Source organism: Salmo salar, chromosome 12 (assembly GCF_965601325.2).
Source record: "Salmo salar chromosome 12, fSalSal1, whole genome shotgun sequence".
Lineage (NCBI taxonomy): Eukaryota > Metazoa > Chordata > Actinopteri > Salmoniformes > Salmonidae > Salmo > Salmo salar.
In genome coordinates this window covers 32,417,648-32,437,307 of record NC_138302.1, presented here as the reverse complement: position 1 = coordinate 32,437,307, position 19,660 = coordinate 32,417,648, and the positions used below count along the sequence as shown (strand labels likewise).

The window sequence follows — 19,660 nt, the reverse complement described above, 5'->3', positions numbered from 1 at the left end:
CTAAAGCAACTTGAAGAGCAGAGTGAGTCATCAGCATACTGTCTTAAAATCGATTTTGTTTGACATATTTATACCAATAAACTTTTCTACCCTGACATGTAGTTGTTGATGATAGGTTTGTTTTCAATGTCTCACGCATTGTGTATAGAAAGGTAATCATTTAAGGTGGTGTGTTTGTTCATATTAACGGTTATTCCCACACTCAGGCGGACGTGACAGAGGATAATTCTATTTTGGGATTAAAATCAAATCAAATGTATTTGTCACATACACGTGTTTAGCAGATGTTATTGCGGGTGTAGCGAAATGCTTGTGTTTATTGCGCTAACAGTAACATCTAGCCATATCACAACAATACAAAAATCTAAAGTAAAGGAATGGAATTATACGTAATTATTTTGCGCAGCAATGTCAGAGCGGCATAAACTACGATACAGTAGAATACAATAGAGTACAGTATATACAGTTGAAGTCGGAAGTTTACATACACCTTAGCCAAATACATTTAAATCAGTTTTTCACAATTCTTGACATTTAATCCTTCTAAAAATTCCCTGTCTTAGGTCAGTAAGGATCACCACTTTATTTTAAGAATGTGAAATGTCAGAATAATAGTAGAGAGAATTATTTATTTCAGCCTTTATTTCTTTCATCACATTCCCAGTGGGTCAGAAGTTTACATACACTCACTTAGTATTTGGTAGCATTGCCTTCAAATTGTTTAACTTGGGTCAAATGTTTCTGCTAGCCTTCCACAAGCTTCCCACAATAAGTTGGGTGAATTTTGGGCCATTCCCCCTGACAGAGCTGGTGTAACTGAGTCAGGTTTGTTGGCCTCCTTGCTCACACACGCTTTTTCAGTTCTGCCCACAAATTTTAGATGGGATTGAGGTCAGGTCGTTGTGATGGCCACTCCAATGCCTTTACTTTGTTGTCCTCAAGTGATTTTGCCACAACTTTGGAAGTATGCTTGGGGTCATTGTCCATTTGGAAGACTCATTTGCGACCAAGCTTTAACTTCCTGACTGATGTCTTGAGATGTTGCTTCAATATATCCTCATAATTTTCCTCTCTCATGATGCCATATATTTTGTTAAGTGCACCAGTCCCTCCTGCAGCAAAGCACCCCACAACATGATGCTGCCACCCCCATGCTTCACGGTTGGGATGGTGTTCTTCGGCTTGCAAGCGTCCCCCTTTTTCCTCCAAACATAACGATGGTCATTGTAGCCAAACAGTTCTATTTTTGTTTCATCAGACCAGAGGACATTTCTCCAAAAAGTACGATCTTTGTCCCCATGTGCAGTTGCAAACTATGGTCTGGCTTTTTTTATGGCGGTTTTGGAGCAGTGGCTTCTTCCTTGTTGAGCGGCCTTTCAGGTTATGTCGAAATAGGACTCGTTTTACTGTGGATATAGATACTTTTGTACCTGTTTCCTCCAGCATCTTCACAAGGTCCTTGTGTTGTTCTGGGATTGATTTGCGCTTTTCGCACCAAAGTATGTTCATCTCTAGGAGACAGAACGTGTCTCCTTCCTGAGCGGTATGAAGCTGCGTAGTCCCATGGTGTTTATACTTGCGTGCTAATGTTTGTAATAGATGAACGTGGTACTTTCAGGCGTATGGAAATTGCTCCCAAGGATGAAGCAGATTTTTTTTCTGAGGTCTTGGCTTATTTCTTTTGATTTTCCCATGATGTCAAGCAAAGAGGCACTGAATTTGAAGATAGGCCTTGAAATACATCCACAGGAACACCTCCAATTGACTCAAATTATGTACATTAGCCTATCAGAAGCTTCTAAAGCCATGACATCCTTTTCTGGAATTTTCCAAGCTGTTAAAAGGCGCAGTCAACTTAGTGTATGTAAACTTCTGACCCACTGGAATTGTGATACAGGGAATTACAAGTGAAATAATCTGTAAACAAATTTTGGAAAAATTATTTGTAAATAAGGGAGAGCCGCACACCCTAGGAGCTCAGATGCAAAAATGTAATGTCCAACGTTTCGACAGCCAAGCTGTCTTCATCAGGGTATGATCACAAACACCGTGAGATGACTCGTTTATATAGTGTCAAAAGACACACAGGTGTCTGTAATCATGGCCAAGTGTGGCCTAATATCATTGGTTAACTCTGAAATATAAAAATGGCATACAAAGAACATACAAAAAAACAAATGGATAGCATACGATCATAGATTCATTTTAGACTACACAAGCTTACAAACAATTACAATGGCAAAGTCACAATAATCACAAGAATGGCTTCAGATCAAAGTCTACGTTGAGACCGAAGGGAGCAAGGGTCTTTAAATTAAAGATCCAGGCAGCCTCTTGTTTTAACAATAAATTATCAAGGTCACCCCCTCTCCTAGGGAGGGTGACATGTTCGATGCCAATATAACGCAGAGACGAAATCGAGTGGTTTGCTTCCAAAAAGTATTTAAGTTCTGGTCAGATAACCAAAAAAGAACATGACTTTCAGGCTATTCAACACCCTAAAATTGCCACTTTCTATACTTTGCTGAAATTACATAAGAATGTTACAAAACCTCCAGGGCGCCCTATTGTAGCGGGCATTGATGCAGTAACGGCCCCTCTATCTACTTTTGTAGACTTTTTTATTAGACCACTCGCAGAACAGCTCCCCTCCTTTGTAAAGGACACCAGCAGTATGATCTCTATCATTGAATCTCTTGATCCTCTTCCTGAGAATACCTTGTTAGTTACTTTTGATGTTGAGTCGTTATACACAAATATTCCACACGAAGGCGGTATTGAAGCCATGGAACATTTTCTCCTGCAACGTGACCCTAATGAACTACCTTCCAGTGCCTGCATTATAACATTGGCTGAAATAGTACTCACACATAACTATTTCATGTTCCTAAATTATTTCTTTATTCAGACGAAGGGTACTGCTATGGGATCCCCCATGGCTCCTAACTATGCTAATTTGTATGTGGGTTACATGGAGAAACAGTCTATTTTCAATCCTCTCAAAAATGTTTTCTTGCCTAACATCATTATCTGGAAACGGTATATTGATGATATTTTTGTTCTATGGAGGGGTGATGCAGAACAGCTCCAGTCATTCCATGCTTTTCTTAACTCCTGTTCTGAACATTTGAGATTTACTATGCAATCTGATACACGTCAAATCAGTTTTCTTGATCTTCTGATCTTGTGTGAAAATAATGTTCTATACACTGATCTTTACAGGAGAAACCTACTGATCGTAACAGTTTGTTGAGGGCTGACAGTTGTCACCCACTTCCCTTGAAAAATAGTTTGCCCTTACAGCCAATTCTGTCGAATCAAAAGAATTTGCAAAAAACAATCTGATTTCGACAGAAATATGGCTGAGACGCACAGAAAGTTCAAGGAGAGGGGGTACAAAAATGATCAGATTAATATTGCCATTGAGAAAATTCAAAATAAAACGAGACATGACCTTTTTCAAGGTCAGTCTCGCAAAAAGACGCATTCTTGCGTTCTAACTACCCGCTATTCAAAGTGCTCTGAACAAATTAAAGGAATCGTTCACAAACATTGGCACATTCTAAAATCCGATGATAGTCTCGGTAATGTGTTTTCGGACCTTCCCTTGGTCGTATTCTCGCGGGGCAGAAATCTGAGACCAATTGGTACACTCTGATTTACCACCCCAAGATATTCCTGAACGTCTATTTGCGCCACTACTGGATGGAAATTACAAGTGTAATGGCTGTGCTCAATGCAATGGCACTTATAAATGTAGATCCTTCAAACATCCTCAAACAGGGAAATTGATCCCAATCAAAGGTGTTATCACGTGCACCACTAAGGCAGTTATTTATCTTATAACTTGTCCTTGTGGTAAAAATTATGTGGGTAAAACAAAGTGTGAATTAAAAGTACGTATCTCAGAGCATCGTAGCACCATTAGGTGCAAAAACTTGACTTACCCAGTTGCGGCCCACTTTTTGGAAGCAAACCACTCGATTTCGTCTCTGCGTTATATTGGCATCGAACATGTCACCCTCCCTAGGAGAGGGGGTGACCTTGATAATTTATTGTTAAAACGAGAGGCTGCCTGGATCTTTAATTTAAAGACCCTTGCTCCCTTCGGTCTCAACGTAGACTTTGATCTGAAGCCATTCTTGTGATTATTGTGACTTTGCCATTGTAATTGTTTGTAAGCTTGTGTAGTCTAAAATGAATCTATGATCGTATGCAATCCATTTGTTTTTTTGTATGTTCTTTGTATGCCATTTTTATATTTCAGAGTTAACCAATGATATTAGGCCACACTTGGCCATGATTACAGACACCTGTGTGTCTTTTGACACTATATAAACGAGTCATCTCACGGTGTTTGTGATCATATCCTGATGAAGACAGCTTGGCTGTCGAAACGTTGGACATTACATTTTTGCATCTGAGCTCCTAGGGTGTGCGGCTCTCCCTTATTTTCACGTTTTCTACTCCGCTAGCCAGCACCTCGCCTTAATAGGTGTGCGTTTCTTTTTTTTCTGGAAAAATTATTTGTGTCATGCACAAAGTAGATGTCCTAACCGACTTGCCAAAAATATAGTTTGTTAACAAGAAATGGGTGGAGTGGTGGAAAAACTAGTTTTAATGACTCCAACCTAAGTGTATGTAAACTTCCGACTTCAACTGTACATATGAGATGAGTAATGCAAAATATGTAAACATTATTAAAGTGACAAGTGTTACATTATTAAAGTGGCCAGTGATTCCATATCTATGTATATAGGGCAGCAGCCTCTAATGTGCTAGTGATGGCTATTTAACAGTATTTAACCGTCTGATGGCCTTGAGATAGAAGCTGTTTTTCAGTCTCTCGGTCCCAGCTTTGATTCACCTGTACTGACCTCACCTTCTGGATGATAGCGTGGTGAACAGGCAGTAGCTTGGGTGGTTGTTGTCCTTGATGATCTTTTTGGCCTTCCTGTGATATCGTGTGCTGTACGTCTCCTTGGAGGGCAGGTAGTTTGCCTCCGTTGATGCGTTGGGCAGACCACACCACCCTCTGGAGAGCCCTGCGGTTGCGGGCTGTGCAGTTGCCGTACCAGGCGGTGATACAGTCCAACAGGATGCTCTCAATTGTGCATCTGTAAAAGTTTGTGAGGGTTTTAGATGCCAAGCCAAATTTCTTCAGCTTCCTGCGGTTGAAGAGGTGCTGTTGCGCCTTCTTCACCACACTTTCTGTGTGGGTGGACCATTTCAGTTTGTCAGTGATGTGTACGCAGAGGAACTTGATGCTTTCCACCTTCTCCACTGCGGTCCTGTCGATGTGGATTGGGGGGTGCTCCCTCTGCTGTTTCCTGAAGTCCACAATCTGCTCCTTTGTTTTGTTGACGTTGGGTGAGAGATTATTTTCCTGGCACCAGACTCCCTGACCTCCTCCCTGTAGGCTATGTCGTCATTGTTGGTAATTAGGCCTACTACTGTTGTGTCGTCTGCAAACGTGATGATTGTGGCCTCCAGAGTGGCGCAGTGATCTAAGACACTGCATCACAGTGCTAGCTGTGCCACTAGAGATTCTGGGTTCGAGTCCAGGCTCTGTTGCAGCCGGCCGCGACCAGGAGACCTGCGGGGTGGTGCACAATTGGCCCAGCGTCGTCCGGGTTAGGGGAGGGTTTGGCCGGCAGGGATGTTCTTGTCCCATCGCGCACTAGTGACTCCTGTGGCGGGCCGGGTGCAGTGCGTGCTGACGTGGTCACCAGGTGTACGGTGTTTCCTCCGACACATTGGTGTGGCTGGCTTCTGGGTTAAGTGGGCATTGTGTCAAGAAGCAGTGCGGCTTGGTTGGGTTGTGTTTCGGAGGATGCACGGCTCTTGACCCTCCCCTCTCCCGAGTCTGTATGGGAGTTGCAGCGATGAGACAAGACTGTAACTACCAATTGGGGAGAAAAAGGGGGTAAACAAAAAACTTGATGATTGAGTTAGAGTTAATCTCATTCCAAAATCAGGGGTATTAATATGGAGTTGGTCCCCCCCCTGCCGCTACAACAGCCTCCACTCCTGGCCATGCAGTCATGGGTGAACAGGGTGAACAGGAGGGGGCTGAGCAGGCATCCTTGTGGGGCCCCAGTGTTGAGTATCAGCAAGGTGGAGATGTGAACAGGCAGAAGTCCAGGACCCAGTTGCACAGGGCGGGGTTCAGACCCAGAGCCTCAAGCTTAATGATGAGCTTGGAGGGTACATAGGTATTCCTCTTGTCCAGATGGGATAGGGCTCTGGATCTATTGGGGCAGTAAACAAATTGAAGTGGTTCTAGGGTGTCAGGTAAGGTAGAGGTGATATATATGATCCTTGACTGGTCTCTCAGGGCACTTAATGATGACAGAAGTGAGTGCTACAGGGCAATAGTCATTTAGTTCAGTTACCTTTGCTTTCTTGGGTACAGGAACAATGGTGGACATCTTGAAGCATGTTGACATGTAGACTGGGATAGGGAGAGATTGAATATGTCCGTAAATACTCCAGCCAGCTGGTCTGTGCATGCTCTGAGGACTCGGCTAGGGATGCCGTCTGGGCCGGCAGCCTTACAAGGGTTAACACGCTTAAATGTCTTACTTACGTCGGCCACAGAGGAGAACCCACAGTCCTTGGTAGCGGGTCGCGTCGGTGGCACTGTGTTATCCAACAGCTTATCATACACAATCTATGGTACCCAATACTGATGACAGATTTGATGCTATTTGTTAAAGATGTGGTCCACTGGTCTGTGTCCTCTGATCTGCAAGGTACAAGGAAGTGGGTTTCCTGTTTTTAATATTGTACCACACTTTCCAGCTGTCTGAAGTAGTGTTATCATTTGTAGTGAACATTTTTAACCAACAGTATTTATATTGAATTGACCTGATGTGAGCAAAAGAGACAGGTAGAAGATAAACAGATAAGAGACAGGTAGAAGATAAACGGATAAAAGAGACAGGTAGAAGATAAACGGATAAAAGAGACAGGTAAAAGAAACAGATAAAAGAGACCGGTAGAATATAAACTGATAAAGGTACAGCTACAGTCGTCTTCCTGCTAGCACACTTTAATAAAAATGTCTGTCACTTTTGCAGCTAGATTCCATGTGCAGGAACCATACCAGCAGCCCCATATCATTTTAATTGGTAGAAAAGACATTCTCATTCAAATCAACATCCGTGATGGGTGGGCCGGTGACCTATTGAGTTTACCCATGAGTGTACCAGTCAAATTGTTGTAGCTCATAATTGTCCGTTATAATAATTATATTTCTATGATCAGCCTTTTGCAATAGTGATGAGATTTGTCACAGCTTTACTGTAGGTGCAGAGATGCACAGTCGTCCCTCTGCAGCAGTCACCTGTTGCACAGAATTGTGGTTACTGTTTCTATGCTGGGTTCTTTTCCTGAGCGCCTTAAAAACTCAAAGCCGCAACCGCACAGGCAGACAGGTGTGCAGCTTGTGCAGAGTTGGTGGAGAGTGGGGGAGAATAAGACTGAACGTGCCCATTATTGACCAAGATAAACCAAGACAGCAGTGGAACTCCCACCACTGCCTAAACAAAAGTGTTCTGGTGGTAAACACAATGACAAACGTATACTGTATGAGTATTGGTGAAAGGGACTTTTGGAGACATTACTGAGACTTTAGTGTAAATCACTTATTTGTCGAAGTTGTCAAAGGGGACATGAAGAAACATTAGTATATGTATAATATTTTGGATTAAACACACATGAAGCGTTGACTGTAATGAGTCTATCTCACCTTAGAAGTACTCTACATATCAGCCACTTGCTCTGGAAGGCCTGTTTTGTAGCTGTTGGTTTGGCAAACACCCAGAATTGGTAAGACATTTAAAAATAGTCCCTTCAATGCATGCTGTTCACAGAATGAGCATCCGTCTTGTTTGTTACTTACTTGTGCAGTAAATACTTTTCAGTATTTGTTTTTTAGTTATATTTGAACTTTTATTCTAGCTAAATGTTACTCAAAGTGGGTTATTTTCTATGCTAAAGATTTCATTTTAATACAGACTTTGTAATACAGCCTTTTCATCCAACATATTAGTACACTCTTAGAAAAAAAGGTAAACCTAAAAGGGTTCTTCGTCTGTTCCCATATGAGAACCCTTTGAGTAACCTTTTTTGGTTCCATGTTGAACCCCTTTGGTCTCTGTTTGACCCAGACACTGAGCTTTCCCTTACCTTCATCCCTGCTCCACCTGAAAGTACAGGCAGGTGTGGGGATAAACTGCAGACAATAGAAAATAGTAGACAAAAGTAAAAAATACAATTAAAATCAATGTCTAATGGCTTTTAATCTAACATCAGATGTAAACTCAGTCGGAGACGGCATGTCCAATTTCATCAACATCTAAGCCTATTTTATTTTATTTTAAGCTTTTTTTTTACCAATCCTCGACTTTGGCGATGTCATTTAAAAAATAGCCTCCAACACCCTACTCAACAAATTGGATGCAGTCTATCACAGTGCCATCCGTTTTGTCACCAAAGCCCCATATACTACCCACCACTGCGACCTGTACGCTCTCGTTGGCTGGTCCTCGCTTCATACTCGTCGCCAATCCCACTGGCTCCAGGTCATCTACAAGACCCTACTAGGTAAAGTCCCACCTTATCTCTGCTCGCTGGTCACCATACAGTGAGGGAAAAAAGTATTTGATCCCCTGCTGATTTTGTACGTTTGCCCACTGACAAAGAAATTATCAGTCTATAATTTTAATGGTAGGTTTATTTGAACAGTGAGAGACAGAATAACAACAAAAATATCCCGAAAAACACATGTCAAAAATGATATAAATTGATTTGCATTTTAATGAGGGAAATAAGTATTTGACCCCCTTTCAATCAGAAAGAGTTCTGGCTCCCAGGTGTCTTTTATACAGGTAACGAGCTGAGATTAGGAGCACACTCTTAAAGGGAGTGCTCCTAATCTCAGTTTGTTACCTGTATAAAAGACACCTGTCCACAGAAGCAATCAATCAATCAGATTCCAAACTCTCCACCATGGCCAAGACCAAAGAGCTCTCCAAGGATGTCAGGGACAAAATTGTAGACCTACACAAGGCTGGAATGGGCTACAAGACCATCGCCAAGCAGTTTGGTGAGAAGGTGACAACAGTTGGTGCGATTATTCGCAAATGGAAGAAACACAAAAGAACTGTCAATCTCCCTCAGCCTGGGGCTCCATGCAAGATCTCACCTCGTGGAGTTGCAATGATCATGAGAACGGTGAGGAATCAGCCCAGAATTACACGGGAGGATCTTGTCAATGATCTCAAGGCAGCTGGGACCATAGTCACCAAGAAAACAATTGGTAACACACTACGCTACTATGTCTCACTTGTCACCGCCTCTCCTTCCAGTTCTCTGCTGCCAATGACTGGAACGAACTACAAAAATCTCTGAAACTGGAAACATTTATCTCCCTCACTGCACCTGTACATAGCCAATCTATAAATAGCCCAAACAACTACTTCTTCCCCTACTGTATTTATTTATTTAGCTCCTTTGCGCCCCAGTATTTCTACTTTGCACACTCATCTACTGTCCAATCTACCATTCCAGTGTTTTAATTGCTATATTGTATTAACTTCGCCACCATGGCCTATTTATTGCCTTTACCTCCCTTATCTCACCTCATTTGCTCGCATTGTATATAGACTTATTTTTCTACTGTATGATTTACTGTATGTTTGTCTTACTCCATGTGTAACTCTGTGTTGTTATATGTGTCGAACTGCTTTGCTTTATCTTGGCCAGGTCGCAGTTGTAAATGAGAACTTGTTCTCAACTTGCCTACCTGGTTAAATAAAGGTGAAATATATATATATATATATATATATATATATATATATATTTTTTTTTTTTAAAGTAATGGGGTTGTAATGGCGAGATGAGAAAACAAATCTATACCAATTTAGGAACTATATATTGTGTTCTCAATGAACTGATGTAGCCTATTCTTCACGGTAGACTACAAAGATAAATAAGTCTCAATAGCACAAGCGTAACCGTGTTACCTTTCTATTGACTGTGTGTTGAAAATAGAACCGACAATATATTTTCCCTCAACCATTGTGGTTACTGAGATCTTTGTGTGTCTGAGTGTCTGTGCTGAACAACATGAACACTAATTTCCTCTCATAGTGTGCAATAGCTGTATGCAACAGTTCAACAGCAACGTTCAATAGGGAGTAAATCATCAACTACAAGCGGGATGAAGTTCTATCTCTCTGTACAGTCATATAGATTATAATACCTCAAATTGTTCATTCGTCAATTTCCTGCACACTCTTGCACAATGCGTAAAACCAACAACATTTGCATTCACTCTCATTCCTAATCATTGTTTTTTACAAGATACCGGGAGAGGAACTATGAACCAGGGGCACTTTGTTTAGTATAGTTCAAAGGGGAAACTAGCGCCTCACACAGCCTCATCTAGACTAGCGGGCTGTCTATCTACTTCCACAACCTGTGTACTGAGAGAAAGTGCAGTAGTAACTCTCAATCAACATGACCGCTGTCAAAGGTGAGCACATCATTCAATGTTTCATACAATTTCATAACTGTGGAAAAGTGATTTAAACATCGTAAATAGTTAATTATTCATAGGATATTAGCTTCCTGCAATTTTTCAACTAATAAGAACAAACACTTTTATCAAAAGGATTATAAATATGTTTTGTTCTAAGATTTATTTGTCCAATAAATAAATAGATAAATATGTTTTGTACAAGTAGGGGTTATATTGAATTAAATTACTAAAAAGGCACTACAATGGGGCAAGTTTAGCAAAACATTGTGTCCAGTCAATTGCTGCATGCAGGTAGACAATAAAATACGAAAATAGTAAATGTGCTTCCGTTAGGTGAACATAGTGTATGTGATGTAGGGTGCTAAGATGGAAAGGCTGATAACAAGCCATACAGCTGTATAGCTACAGTAGGCTGTAATCATTAAATTGAGCTTCTACTTCTTAACACAATATCTGTGAATCGCTGACATCTGCTGCCCTTGTTTAATTAATGTTTTTGAACTGTTAATTCACTTTTTAAGTCTTTCAAATCAATTGAGTATAGAAATACTGAAACTGGAACCAGGTTTGTAAGACTGAGATGGTTGCAGGTACAGCCCCTGTTCACTCATGATACGTATTGTAACCGAGTCACTTCTGTTTTGAAGGTTTGAGAATTTCCAGTTTTCTGATCATGAGATTTTTTTATATATATTTTTTATTTCACCTTTATTTAACCAGGTAGGCCAGTTGAGAACAAGTTCTCATTTACACCTGCGACCTGGCCAAGATAAAGCAAAACAGTGTGACAAAAACAACAACACAGAGTTACACATGGAGTAAGACAAACATACAGTAAATCATACAGTAGAAAAATAAGTGATAGATGTGTGATAGATGTGATAGATGTGCAGATGATGTTGTGCAAGTAGAAATACTGGGGTGCAAAAGAGCAAGTGTAAGTAATAATATGGGGATGAGGTAGTTGGATGTGCTATTTACAGATTGGCTGTGTACAGGTACAGTGATTGGTAAGCTGCTCTGACAGCTGATGCATAAAGTTAGAGAGGGCGATATAAGACTCCAGCTTCAGAGATTTTAGCAATTCGTTCCAGTCATTAGCAGCAGAGAACTGGAAGGAAAGGCGGCCAAAGGAAGTGTTGGCTTTGGGGATGACCAGTGCAATATACCTGCTGGAGCGCGTGCTATGGGTGGGTGTTGCTATGGTGACCAGTGAGCTGAGATAAGGCGGGGCTTTACCTAGCAAAGACTTATAGATGACCTGGTGCCAGTGGGTTTGGCGACAGATATGTAGTGAGGGGCAGCTAACAAGAGCATACAGGTCGCAGTGTTGGGTAGTATATGGGGCTTTGGTGACAAAACGGATGGCACTGTGATAGACTACATCCAGTTTGCTGAGTAGAGTGTTGGGGGCTATTTTGTAAATGACATCGCTGAAGCCAAAGTTTGGTGGAATAGTCAATTTTACGAGGGTATGTTTGGCAGTATGAGTGAAGTAGGCTTTGTTGCGAAATAGGAATCCGATTCTAGATTTAATTTTGGATTGGAGATACTTAAAGTGAGTCTGGAAGGAGAGTTTACAATCTAATCAGACACCTAAGTATTTGTAGTTGTCCACATATTCTAGGTCAGAACCGCCCAGAGTAGTGACCGCCCAGAGTTGAAGAGCATGCACTTAGTTTTACTAGCATTTTAAAGCAGTTGGAGGCCACTGAAGGAGTGTTGTATGGCATTGAAACTCGTTTGGAGGTTTGTTAGCACAGTGTCCAAAGAAGGGCCAGATGTATACAGAATGGTGTCGTCTGCGTAGAGGTTGATCAGAGAATCACCAGCAGCGAGTGCGACATCATTGATGTATACAGAGAAAAGAGTCGGCCCGAGAATTGAACCCTGTGGCACCCCCATAGAGACTGCCAGAGGTCCGGACAACAGGCCCTCCGATTTGACACACTGAACGCTATCTGAGAAGTGGTTGGTGAACCAGACGAGGCAGTCACTTGAGAAGGCTATTGAGTCTGCCGATAAGAATGCAGTAATTGACAGAGTCGAACGCCTTGGCCAGGTCGATGAAGACGGCTGCACAGTACTGTCTTTTATCGATGGTGGTTATGATATCGTTTAGGACCTTGAGTGTGGCTGAGGTGCACCCATGACCAGCTCGGAAACCAGATTGCATAGTGGAGAAGGTACGATGGAATTCTAAATGGTCGGTGATCTGTTTATTATCTTGGCTTTTGAAGATTTTAGAAAGGCAGGGCAGGATGGCGATAGGTCTATAACAGTTTGGGTCTAGAGTGTCTCCCCCTTTGAAGAGGGGGATGACCGCGGCAGCTTTCCAATCTTTGGGGATCTCAGATGATACGAAAGAGAGTAGGCTTGAATAGGCTAGTAATAGGGGTTGCAACAATTTCGGCGGATAATTTTAGAAAGAAAGGGTCCAGATTGTCTAGTCCAGCTGATTTGTAGGGATCCAGATTTTGCAGCTCTTTCAGAACATCAGCTGTCTGGATTTGGGCGAAAGAGAAGCGGGGGGGGCAAGTTGCTGCAGGGGGTGCTAAGATGTTGGCCGGGGTAGAGGCAGGGCCAGCCGTGGAAAAATGCTTATTGAAATGATCGATTATCGTAGATTTATCGGTGGTGACAGTGTTTCCTATCCTCAGTGCAGTGGGCAGCTGGGAGGAGGTGCTCTTATTCTCCATGGACTTTACAGTGTCCCAAAACTTTTTGGAATTAGTGCTACAGGAAGCAAATTTCTGTTTGAAAAAGCTAGCTTTAGCTTTCCTTACTGACTGAGTATATTGGTTCCTGACTTCCCTGAAAAGTTGCATATCGCAGGGGCTATTCGATGCTAATGCAGAACACCACAGGATGTTTTTTTACTCGTCAAGGGCAGTCAAGTCTGGGGTGAACCAAGGGCTATATCTGTTCTTAGTTCTACATTTTTTGAATGGGGCATGCTTATTTAAGATGGAGAGGAAAGCACTTTTGAAGAGCAACCAGGCATCCTCTACTGATGGGATGAGGTCAATATCCTTCCAGGATACTCGGGCCAGGTCGATGAGAAAGGCCTGCTCGCTGAAGTGTTTTAGGGAGCGTTTGACAGTGATGAGGGGTGGTCATTTGACCGCGGACCCATTACACACGCAGGCAATGAGGCAGTGATTGCTGAGATCCTGGTTGTAGACAGCAGAGGTGTATTTAGAGGGCAAGTTTGTCAGGATGATATCTAAGAGGGTGCCATGGTTACAGATTTAGGGTTGTACCTGGTTTTGTCCTTGATCATTTGTGTGAGATTGAGGGCATCTAGCTTAGATTGTAGGACGGCCGGGGTGTTAAGCTTGTCCCAGTTTAGGTCACCTAACAGTACGAACTCAGAAGATAGATGGGGGGTGATCAATGTCCTGGGCACAGATGGGGGCCTATAACACGCAGCAATGGTGAGAGACTTGTTTCTGGAAAGGTCGATTTTTAAAAGTAGAAGCTTAAATTGTTTTGGCACAGACCTGGATAGTATGACAGAACTCTGCAGGCTTTCTCTGCAGTAGATTGCAACTCCACCCCTTTGGCAGTTCTATCTTGTCAGAAATAAATAATAGTTAGGGATGGAAATTTCAGGATTTTTGGTGGCCTTTCTAAGCCAGGATTCAGCACGGCTAGGACATCTGGGTTGGTGGAGTGTGCTGAAGCAGTGAATAAAACAAATTTAGGGAGGAGGCTTCTAATGTTAACATGCATGAAACCAATGCTTTTACAGTTACAGAAGTCAAGAAATGAGAGCCCCTGGGGAATGGGAGTGATGCTGGGGGCTGCAGGGCCTGGGTTATCTCTACATCACCAGAGGAACAGAGGAGGAGTAGGATAAGAGTACGGCTAAAGGCTAAAAGAACTGATCGTCTCGTGCATTCGGAACAGAGAGTAAAAGGAGGAGGTTTCTGGGCGCGGAAGAATAGATTCAAGGCATAATATACAGACAAGGGTATGGTAGGATGTAAGTACAGTGGAGATAAGGCATTGAGTGACAATGAGAGAGGTTTTGTCTCTAGAGGCACCATTTAAGCCAGGTGAGGTCACCGCATATGTGGGGGGTGGAACAAAAGGGCTAACTAAGGCATATTGAGCAGGGCTGGAGGCTCTACAGTGAAAAAAATACTAAAATCACGAACAAAAAGAGCAATAGACAAGGCATATTGACATTAGGGAGAGGCATGTGTAGCCGAGTGATCATAGGGTCCAGTGAGTATCTAGGCGAGCTGGAGGCACGGCGTTTCAGACAACTAGCAGGCACTTTGAGCTGATTTCCAACAACAAACACTTTATGCTCAGAAAACTTGGGGGCAAAATAAAATCACCTGTGGGATGAATTTGGACTATTTGCCACTTATTGGGGAATCCTGCGGTACAAGCTAAATACCTAACAGTTGAGACAACTGAAATTCATTATTGACACTTAGAAAAACAATTTCTGCTAATAACAAGGGACATCAACTCCTATGCATCATCATAAGTGACGTGTCTTGAACTCTTTCCAAAGGTTGTTCTTATACAGTGGCTTGCGAAACTATTTACCACCTTTACATTTTTCCTATTTTGTAACCTTACAACCTGGAATTAAAAGAGATTTTTTTGGGGGGTTGTATCATTTCATTTAAACAACATGCCTACCACTTTGAAGATGCAAAATATATTTTATTGTGAAACGAACAAGAAATAAGACAAAGTAACTGAAAACTTCAGCGTGCAATACTTGTCATCCCCCCAAAGCCAATACTTTGTAGAGCCACCTTTGCAACAATTACAGCTGCAAGTCTCTTGGGGTATGTCTCTATAAGCTTGGCACATCTAGCCACCTGGATTTTTGCCCATTCTTCAAGGCAAAACCCCTCCATCTCCTTCAAGTTGGATGGGTTCTGCTGGCGTACAGCAATCTTTAAGTCATACCACAGATTCACAATTGGATTGAGGTCTGGGCTTTGACGAGGCCATTCCAAGACATTTAAATGTTTCCCCTTAAACCACTCGAGTGTTGCTTTAGCAGTATGCTTAGGGTCATTGTCTTGCTGAAATGTGTACCTCTGTCCCAGTCTCAAATCTCTGGAAGACTGAAACAGGTTTCCCTCAAGAATTTCTCTGTATTTAGCGCCCATCCATCATTCCTTAATTTCTGACCAGTTTCCCAGTCACTGCCGATAAAAAACATCCCCACAGCATGATGCTGACACCACCATGCTTCACTGTGGGGATGGTGTTCTCGGGGTGATGTGAGGTGTCGGGTTTGCGCCCGACAGCGTTTTGCCAAAAAGCTACATTTTTGTCTCACCTGACAAGAGTAGCTTCTTCCATATGTTTGGGGAGTCTCCCACATGCCTTTTGGCGAACACCAAACGTGCTTGCTTATTATTTTCTTTAAGCAACGGCTTTTTTCTGGCCACTCTTCCGTAAAGCCCAGCTCTGTGGAGTGTACGGCTTAGTGGTCCTATGGACAGATACTCCAATCTCCGCTGTGGAGCTTTGCAGCTCCTTCAGGGTTATCTTTGGTCTCTTTGTTGCCTCTCTGATTAATGCCCTCCTTGCCTGGACTGTGAGTTTTGGTGGGAGGCCCTCTCTTGGCAGGTTTGTTGTGGTGCCATATTCTTTCAATTTTTTAATAACAGATTTAATGGTGCTCCGTGGGATGTTCAAAGTTTCAGATATTTTTTATAAACCAACCTTGATCTGTACTTCTCCATAACTTTGTCCCTGACCTGTTTGGAGAGCTGCTTGGTCTTCATGGTGCCGCTTGGTCGTGCTCCTTGCTTTGTGGTGTTGCAGACTCTAGGGCCTTTCAGAACAGGTGTATATATACTGAGATCATGTGACAGATCATGTGACACAGATTACACACAGGTGGACTTTATTTAACTAACTATGTGACTTCTGAAGGTAATTGGTTGTACCAGATCTTATTTAGGAGTTTCATAGCAAAGGGGTGAATATATTTGCATACACCACTTTTCCATTTTGAAGAATTTTTTTAAACAAGTAATTTTTTACATTTCACTTCACCAATTTGGCCTATTCTGTGTATGTCCATTACATGAAATACAAATAAAAATCAATTTAAAGTACAGGTTGTAATGCAACAAAATAGGAAAAACGCCAAGGGGGATGAATACTTTTGCAAGGCACTGTAGTCAACTAACATATCAGTCTATTTATCAATCAACTGATACTCTAGAGCTTTAACCACACCTTATCTGATTTTCAGATATACGAATCTTAGTACCAGCTCTGCTGATCTGGACCTACTTTGAGGTAAGAACAATGGATGAACATAGTCTTCAGTATACCATATCATACAATATCATTTGTATGAAGTATCTGAAAGCATGCCAGTTTATCAAGGGGCCAGATGCAGGGTACATTGTGTCTGCTTTATTTTGGAACCAGTTCCCTGAACCTGAACATTAATCTATTTGAATTACATTTTATTAGAATTCAAGGCATACGATTACACCAGTCAATCATCAATTATCCTGATTTACAGTATGTCCCATTGCCTTTTTTTCAGACTTGCTTTTCTCAGAATGAAAAAATGACTACAGAGTTCATCACTGATTACACTATGGACAAGACTGACTTGGATTATGAGTATTGGACCCAGCAATGCCAGAAGGAATCCAACCGCTACTTCCGCTCCTGGTTCATGCCCACCTTCTACTCCTTCATCTGCTTCCTCGGTCTGGTCGGTAACATCCTGGTGATTGGTACCTACGTCTACTTCAACCGGCTGAAGACCGGGACCGATGTGTTCCTGCTCAGCCTGTCCATCGCCGACCTGCTGTTCGCCGTGTCGCTGCCCCTCTGGGCGACCAACTCCATGACGGAATGGGTGCTGGGGCTGTTCATCTGCAAGGCCATGCACACCATCTATAAGGTCAGCTTCTACAGCGGCATGTTCCTCCTCACCTCAATCAGCGTGGACAGGTACGTTACTGCAAATGAGAAAGCGTTCTCAAAGACTAACCTGGTTAAATAAAAGCCTGATTGAAACGTGTTGCAGTGTGCATCCTGCTGTGACCTAATAGGCTGATCTGCTCCTATGTCTGCTGTGACCTAATAGGCTGATCTGCTCCTATCTCTGCTGGGACCTAATAGGCTGATCTGCTCTTATCTCTGCTGTGACCTAATAGGCTGATCTGCTCTTATCTCTGCTGTGACCGAATAGGCTGATCTGTTCTTATCTCTGCTGTGACCGAATAGGCTGATCTGCTTCTATCTCTGTAAATATTTGTATATGGTTCACTAAAATATTATATGAGCCTGCTATATAAAGCCTACTTTTTGTCATTTTTCCAACAGGTACTTCGCCATCTCCAAGGCCGTCTCTGCCCACCGCCACCGCTCCATGGCAGTGTTCATTAGCAAGGTGACCTCTGTGGTCATCTGGGTGATGGCGCTGGTCTTCTCTGTGCCCGAGATGTCCTACACCAACATCAGCAACAAGACCTGCACCCCCTACACCGCCGGCTCAGACCAGGTGCGCGTGGCCATCCAGGTGAGCCAGATGGTCCTGGGGTTCGTTCTGCCGCTCCTAATCATGGCCTTTTGTTACGGCGCCATTGTGAAGACCCTGTGCCAGGCCCGGAGCTTTGAGAAGAACAAGGCCATCAAGGTGATCTTCACTTTGGTGGCGGTTTTCCTGCTCTGCCAGGTGCCCTATAATCTGGTACTGCTGCTGACCACTCTCGACGCGGCTAAGGGGGGCAGCAAGGACTGCATCTACGACAACAGCCTCCTCTACGCCTCTGACATCACCCAGTGCCTGGCTTTCCTGAGGTGCTGCCTCAACCCCTTTGTGTATGCGTTCATCGGGGTGAAGTTCCGCCGCGACCTCCTGAAGCTGCTGAAGGATCTGGGCTGTATGAGCCAGGAGAGATTTTTCCAGTACACCTGCGGCAAGAAGAGCTCAGCGGCCGCCATGGAAACCGAGACCACAACCACTTTCTCCCCCTAAAGCTGCCAATGCTGCCTAATCTGTCAGCCTTTTCAACATGGACAAGACCTTGTACACAGCTTATGTTTATTTCTGATTATATTTCAATTGTTTTCTTGTAAGTGTTCTATAGGTCACTGAAAAGGTCTAAAGGACATATATGTTTAATGTATCAGGTAGCTTACTTGTCGCCACCAGGTATTGATTTAGATCAAGTCTGTACCATACTCAATGTAATACTCAATGTAATACTCAATGTAATACTCAAAATGCTCAATGTCTTCGTATTATTTCTGTGTTGTTTTGAGTCTTATTTCCAAAGTATTGTAAATAAATAGGAATTCAAAAAAGGTGTACTCTGGTCTCATTTGACCACTTGTTCAACAACTCACATGAAAAAATACTAAAGTATACTATGGTATAAATACTGTAGTTTGTAGTTTTTGTGGTATTCACTGCAGAGTTTTTGCATACTTTACTGTAGTATTTACTGTAGTATACTGTATACTGTAGTATTTACGGTTAACTATAGTATAAATACTGAAGTAAAAAAAAGTATATACTATAGTAATTAATTCAGTGTTTTTGCATATTGTACTATACTGTAGTATTTACTGTAGTGCTTTTGCAGACTGTAGTATACTGTAGTATTTACTGTCGTGTTTTTGCAGACTGTAGTATACTGTAGTATTTACTGTAGTGTTTTTGCAGACTGTAGTATACTGTAGTATTTACTGTAGTGTTTTTGAAGACTAGTATACTGTAGTAGTATTACTGTTTTTGCAGACATGGTGTTTTTGTTTTACTATCTTTGAAATAGAAGTGGAGGCTTTCTCCTTCAAGAAACCTACTGGAGAAATACTAAAACAGCACATTTTTCATAACCTGTAAGTAGGTAGGACTGGGGTCTGAACAGCTAGTTCAGTGCTTCTGCTCTTTTCAATAACCTGAAGGGAAATTAATATATGGTCTATACTTGGCATGTATGTTTCTCACTTATGGGTGGCACAAATTGCGATACAGGGGAGGGGAATGGGCAGGGTATATGCAAATTGAACACTGCAGTGTTTAATAGAGTAAAACAAGTAGTGTTTTTACTGACATTGCTGTAGTATTTACTACAGTGCTTCTTTTGAGGT

General features: G+C 42.3%; 1 protein-coding gene across 1 annotated transcript; it reads left to right on the top strand.

Moving 5' to 3' along the window:
- Nucleotides 1-10,235: 10,235 nt before the first annotated feature.
- Nucleotides 10,236-18,859, top strand: LOC106564996 (C-C chemokine receptor type 7). The gene is made up of 4 exons (XM_014131549.3): nucleotides 10,236-10,543; nucleotides 16,794-16,840; nucleotides 17,097-17,512; nucleotides 17,888-18,859. The coding sequence occupies exons 1-4, from the start codon at nucleotides 10,528-10,530 to the stop codon at nucleotides 18,540-18,542; spliced, it is 1,134 nt and encodes a 377-aa protein (XP_013987024.1). The 5' UTR covers nucleotides 10,236-10,527; the 3' UTR covers nucleotides 18,543-18,859.
- The last annotated feature ends 801 nt before the right edge of the window (nucleotides 18,860-19,660 follow it).

Coding starts and splice junctions, on each gene's coding strand:
- LOC106564996 (XM_014131549.3), top strand. Junction 16,841..17,096: donor TGATCTGGACCTACTTTGAG/GTAAGAACAATG, acceptor CCTTTTTTTCAG/ACTTGCTTTTCTCAGAATGA. Junction 17,513..17,887: donor ACCTCAATCAGCGTGGACAG/GTACGTTACTGC, acceptor TTTTTCCAACAG/GTACTTCGCCATCTCCAAGG.